This window comes from Trachurus trachurus (genome assembly GCF_905171665.1).
Source record: "Trachurus trachurus genome assembly, chromosome: 13".
Classification (NCBI taxonomy): Eukaryota; Metazoa; Chordata; class Actinopteri; order Carangiformes; family Carangidae; genus Trachurus; species Trachurus trachurus.
Genome location: NC_139892.1, coordinates 40,629,510 through 40,634,509, shown reverse-complemented (window position 1 = coordinate 40,634,509; position 5,000 = coordinate 40,629,510). Strand labels below are relative to the sequence as shown.

Here is a 5,000-nt window from a genome sequence, read left to right as displayed (position 1 = left end):
CCTCAGTAAAAACCAAACTTATCAACCAGCGCATCCAGCGTTTATCATTAATAAAGTCTGGGGCGGCGCAACTCTCTCTCTCTCTCTCTCTCTCTCTCTCACACACACACACTGGTCGCGTTATGAAGGTAATTAACATATGCGCTAAATCGCGCTAATGTGTTCAAATCAGACCGTCCGTCCGTCCGTCCGGGGGGGGGGGGGGGGGGGGGGGGGGGGTGCAAAGTCCGTAGATGGAAACACACATGATTCAAATTTCTTTTAATGCGCATTTCCCAGTAATTCGAATCACTTTGGATGGAAACATGGCTATAGATTAGCCGGGCTAACGGTTAGCTAACTTTAATAACTCAGTGACTCAATAAACGCTCCATGAAAAAATATATATCTGAGTTCCAACATGACTGAGCTAACTGGAGTAGTTTCATGTCGTGTCCCACAACGGGAGGGTTTTAACAGCTGACGTCCTGATGTTAGCTTAGCTACCGCTGCTAGCTTAGCTACTGCCGTTAGCTTAGCTACCGCCGTTGGCTTTGCTGCTGCTGTTAGCTTAGCTACTGCCGTTAGCTTAGCTACCGCCGTTGGCTTTGCTGCTGCTGTTAGCTTAGCTGCTGCCGTTAGCTTAGCTACCGCCGTTGGCTTTGCTGCTGCTGTTAGCTTAGCTGCTGCCGTTAGCTTAGCTACTGCCGTTACCTTTACTGCCGCCGTTAGCTGTCCCTGTCAGTTGCAGCCACAGATGCGACACCGTGATTCCCCCAATAAATACCACACATAGCAACACAAAACACACACAGACAAATAGTAATGTTTCTTCAAGCATTTCAGATTTGTCTAAACGGTAATCGGGCGTGAAAATGGGTAATGTCATTTTCCACTTCGTTTTAAGCCCGCATTGGACCTCACTACATTTTGAGGGCTGATTTTAAGGGCAAAATCGCACTTCCCCTTGCTCCCTTGAGTAATGGGACACCCTACCCCTACAGGAGAATGCACAAAATGTAGGGTTAGGGCAAATATTCAGGGCTAGGGGGAGAATTGGGACAGGCCCAAAGCTTCACTTGTTGACATGAAGAGGTCAGTTTGATTGACAGGTCAGAGGTCGGGAGGTAGTCCAGCGGTCTAACCGTCCAGAGGTCTAACCAGGGTTCAAAATTAGCGGTCGCCAGTCGCCAGTGGCGACTAACTTTGATGCTTTGGCGAGTAAAGGAAGCCGGCTGACTGGCCACTCTGGCGAGTGAAAAAAATCCAACTACTTCGTTGTTGTGACTGTTCCTCCCGACCCGGCTGTGACGCTTGGGTTGTGAGCCGGTGTCGTGCAGATCTTAAAGCTCACAACATGCCGTATAGCAATGATTTGTGACCGATTACAACGCTCGTGGCGCACGTGTGTGTTCCTCTCTCTTCAGTCTGGTGTTTGGACGTGTATTTAAAGGGACAGTATGTGAGATTTACCCCCATCTAGCGGTGCGGTTGCATGTCGGCACGTATTCTTGCTGTTGCGTTTACGTAAACTCGGGCAGAAGTCAGAAAAACAACACACGCTGCATGTATCAGGATAAACAAGCCTCTATGTAAACAAACGGTCCGCCAGCACGAGGCAAAACAATACAGGCGTGACAATATGTTGTCATGGTGATGTCGTATTGTTTACCTGACCCACGTTTTACCGGCTTTCTCTCGTCGAGTAAAATAACATCCAGTCGGTTTGCCGACGGCGTCACTCACGGCGTCATTCAGGTGTCTGACTGCACCTGAAGGCAACACCAGTGCCTCCGTCCTTCCTCACACTAGCTACACGGTGGTGACAGTTTTAACAGGCGCTGTCTGGAAAACTTTCTCCCCGAGCCGAGAAGCTCCGGCGGCCCGAGTTTGAGGTTACTTACAGCCACGGTGACACTGAACGTAAAACATGGCGATTCAACATGGCAGAGAAGGTTCGGTGAACCCCCCCCTGTATGTTTGTAACGACTTGTAACATCTCATTCTAAGGTACGAGAAAGCGCTCGTTTGTATGCGGGCGCGATTCCACTTCAGTGAAATACGTATTTATGAAAGCGATATTTGATTTTTGTCAATAAAAAGCCAATAAAGTCCCATACTGTCCCTTTAACGGCAAAAAAAAAAAAAAAATTGAAGCAATGTTTTTTTTTGCCGTTAAATAAACATGTGCGCTGCGATATCTGATCAATGCCACATCCATTGTGCTCTGTCTCAGCTGATCGCGCTCATATGGAACTTTTCTTATTGAAAGTGCAGCCAAACACCAGACTGAAGAGAGAGAAACAGCAGAGCTCCTCTGACAGCTCCTCTGTGGAGCTGCAGTGGGGCTGCAGGAGAGCTGCGACGTCTTTTTTCTTTTTCTTTTTCTTTTTTATTGCAGCGCCGTTATTACAGGTTATGCACATCTATATCCATGTAGGCTACATTTATTGTCTGATCTTCCTTCATGGTGCACAGTGTCAGTCCTCCTGTGAAACTTTTAGCTACTAAATATGACTGAAGGCAGTGGAAGTTTGCACATGTCGACACGCCCCCATGAGTTGACGACATGAGGAGCTAATACATAAATATAATTTGGTCAAGTTCTTGTTATAGGTTAATGGTTAAATGGTTAAAAACCTTTTAGGAAAAAAAGGCAAACTTGACTCCTTTATTCCACACAAAAATATGCTAATAGCTATGATATGTATTAAAAATGCTTATGAGTGTATTATAACAGTTCAACACAATGAAAAATATACAAAACAGCTATACATAATTTTTTGCCAGTAAAAAATCTTTCTGGCCAGTAGATTTTTAAAGCTCACTAGCCAGTTGGCCAGTGAGCAAAAAAGTTAAGTTTGAACCCTGGGTCTAACCGTCCAGAGGTCTAACAGAAGTCTAACCGTCCAGAGGTCTAACAGAGGTCTAACAGAGGTCTAACAGAGGTCTAACAGAGGTCTAATAGAGGTCTAACAGAAGTCTAACCGTCCAGAGGTCTAACAGAGGTCTAACAGAGGTCTAACAGAGGTCTAACAGAGGTCTAACAGAAGTCTAACCGTCCAGAGGTCTAACAGAGGTCTAACAGAAGTCTAACCGTCCAGAGGTCTAATAGAGGTCTAACAGAGGTCTAACAGAGGTCTAACAGAGGTCTAACAGAGGTCTAACCGTCCAGAGGTCTAACCGTTCGGCAGTCTAAAGCGGTCTTACCGTCCAGCGGCTGGACGCTCATCCCCAGGCCTCGGTCCGGGTCTCTGCGGATGTGACACAGTCTGGGTCTGGACCAGCCGTCCCCCTTGGAGCGCCGGGCCAGAGTCCTCAGGTCCAGTCCAGTGGACGCAGCCTGGAGACGGAGACACATGACGACCAATCAGCTGTTGGATCAGCTCATCTCAGCTCTTTCCTAAACTCTTAACTCTCAATATAAAAAACAATCACTGCATCTCTTGAATCAAAAACAGCGATTTACTCGTGTCTGGTTTACAGAGTTCACACACACAACCACGCTAAAAGAAAAGTCAAACGAAATAACAGCTGTCCCACTCTCCCCTTTGGTGTCATCATTTCCTGGGAGGTGGCTCATCACAATAAACACAATGAATATAGAATAATCAAACAGTCAACTTAAATTATGAACCTCATCTTCGCAGCTATGTTCAATAATATTAACAATAATAATGATCAAATATGCAAATGTTATCACTTTTCCTAGATTTTTTACTTGTTTTTTCTTTTTTTCAAGAGATTTCACCCATTTTTGTGTTATTGTTTGCCGCTTTTCTTTGAGAGAGAAATTGTACCACATTTTCTACAATTTTTTGTGAAATCTTACCACTTTTTTTTTCGCTTTTTCTAGAATTCTTTTGAGAAATTTTACCACTTTTTTCTAAAAAATCGTAAACTTTTTTGTTTATTTAAAAAAAATTTTTTTTAATCTTACCACTTTTTTCCAGAAATTTCTCTATAATCTTTCAAAAATGTAGCTATACGCCTAATTTAAACGTACATTGATAGTTTGTGTATTTCTGGTGTGTTGTCCAATGGGGGTCCGTGGTCTAGTTTGTGTCAGTTTTGGGTCCTTGATATAAAACAGTTAGAGAACCAGCGTCTATGTGATACAAGTATGAACAGTTACACTACACTACAACACATTAGACGACATCGCTGGTTGCTAGGTAACAGCAGTTTACCCACTACAACACATGAGACTACACCACTGGTCTGCACCGATCCAGCATGAAGCTCTACAGCCGATCAGAGCCAATCAGATCAATACAGATGAATACAGATGAATAGCGATGAGGAACAGACCTGCTGGTACTCGTCGGGCCTCAGCACCAGGAGGAACAGGTGAGACCCGCAGGACTGGATCCTCCTCGCCACCTGCAGATCAACACACAGCAGCCAATCATTCATTCATTCATTTATTCATTCATTCATTCATTCATTCAAACCTTTATTTCTTCTCACAAGGACATTGAGGTTTTACCCTCATTTGCAATGTCGTTGAGATCACAGCGATATTCAAAGCCAAACACAACGCACAGCACAAGTCACATAGGATAAAACACAGTTACAAAAGTGAAATACAATGTAAAAGCAGTTCCAGACTGTGGTAAAGAGGTTTGAGGTGATATGTTTATAATGTTGTTGGGATGGAGGAGCATTGATTTGAAGTGTGAGTTGAAGATGGTTCCAGGAGGCAAAATGCAGATTTACCAAGTCCAGTTTGTACCCGGGGGACTTTAAAAGTAAAACAGTTGAATGTGAACCTTGATTTAAATCTAACAGTGTTGTAATGTATGGTGGGAGTTTTTCAGTAATGAAGGGATAGTAGCATTTTTTTAAAAGTGGGATTGTATGATCTCCAAATAGCCCCTAAGTACTTTAATTGCAGTAGTGAACAATGGAACTGTGTATTTTTTTTAGGTAAAACCTCTTTTAGGCCGTGAAAATAGGCCGTTTCTTTGGGTCTGTTCACAACACTGTATGTTGTAAATCTCTGGGCAGGGCTATTATGG

At 43.9% G+C, this 5,000-nt stretch overlaps 1 protein-coding gene across 1 annotated transcript in view; it reads right to left on the bottom strand.

The window, feature by feature from the left end:
- The window catches only part of LOC310996403 (Na(+)/H(+) exchange regulatory cofactor NHE-RF3-like), a gene marked incomplete at both ends in the record, with an annotated part of 29,780 nt that overhangs the window by 20,804 nt on the left and 3,976 nt on the right, over nucleotides 1–5,000 (bottom strand). The window contains 2 exons of the mRNA XM_083985778.1: nucleotides 3,190–3,322; nucleotides 4,291–4,362. Of these exons, the coding sequence (XP_083841904.1) occupies nucleotides 3,190–3,322; nucleotides 4,291–4,362 (205 nt within the window). The remainder of the gene's footprint in view (nucleotides 1–3,189; nucleotides 3,323–4,290; nucleotides 4,363–5,000) is intronic.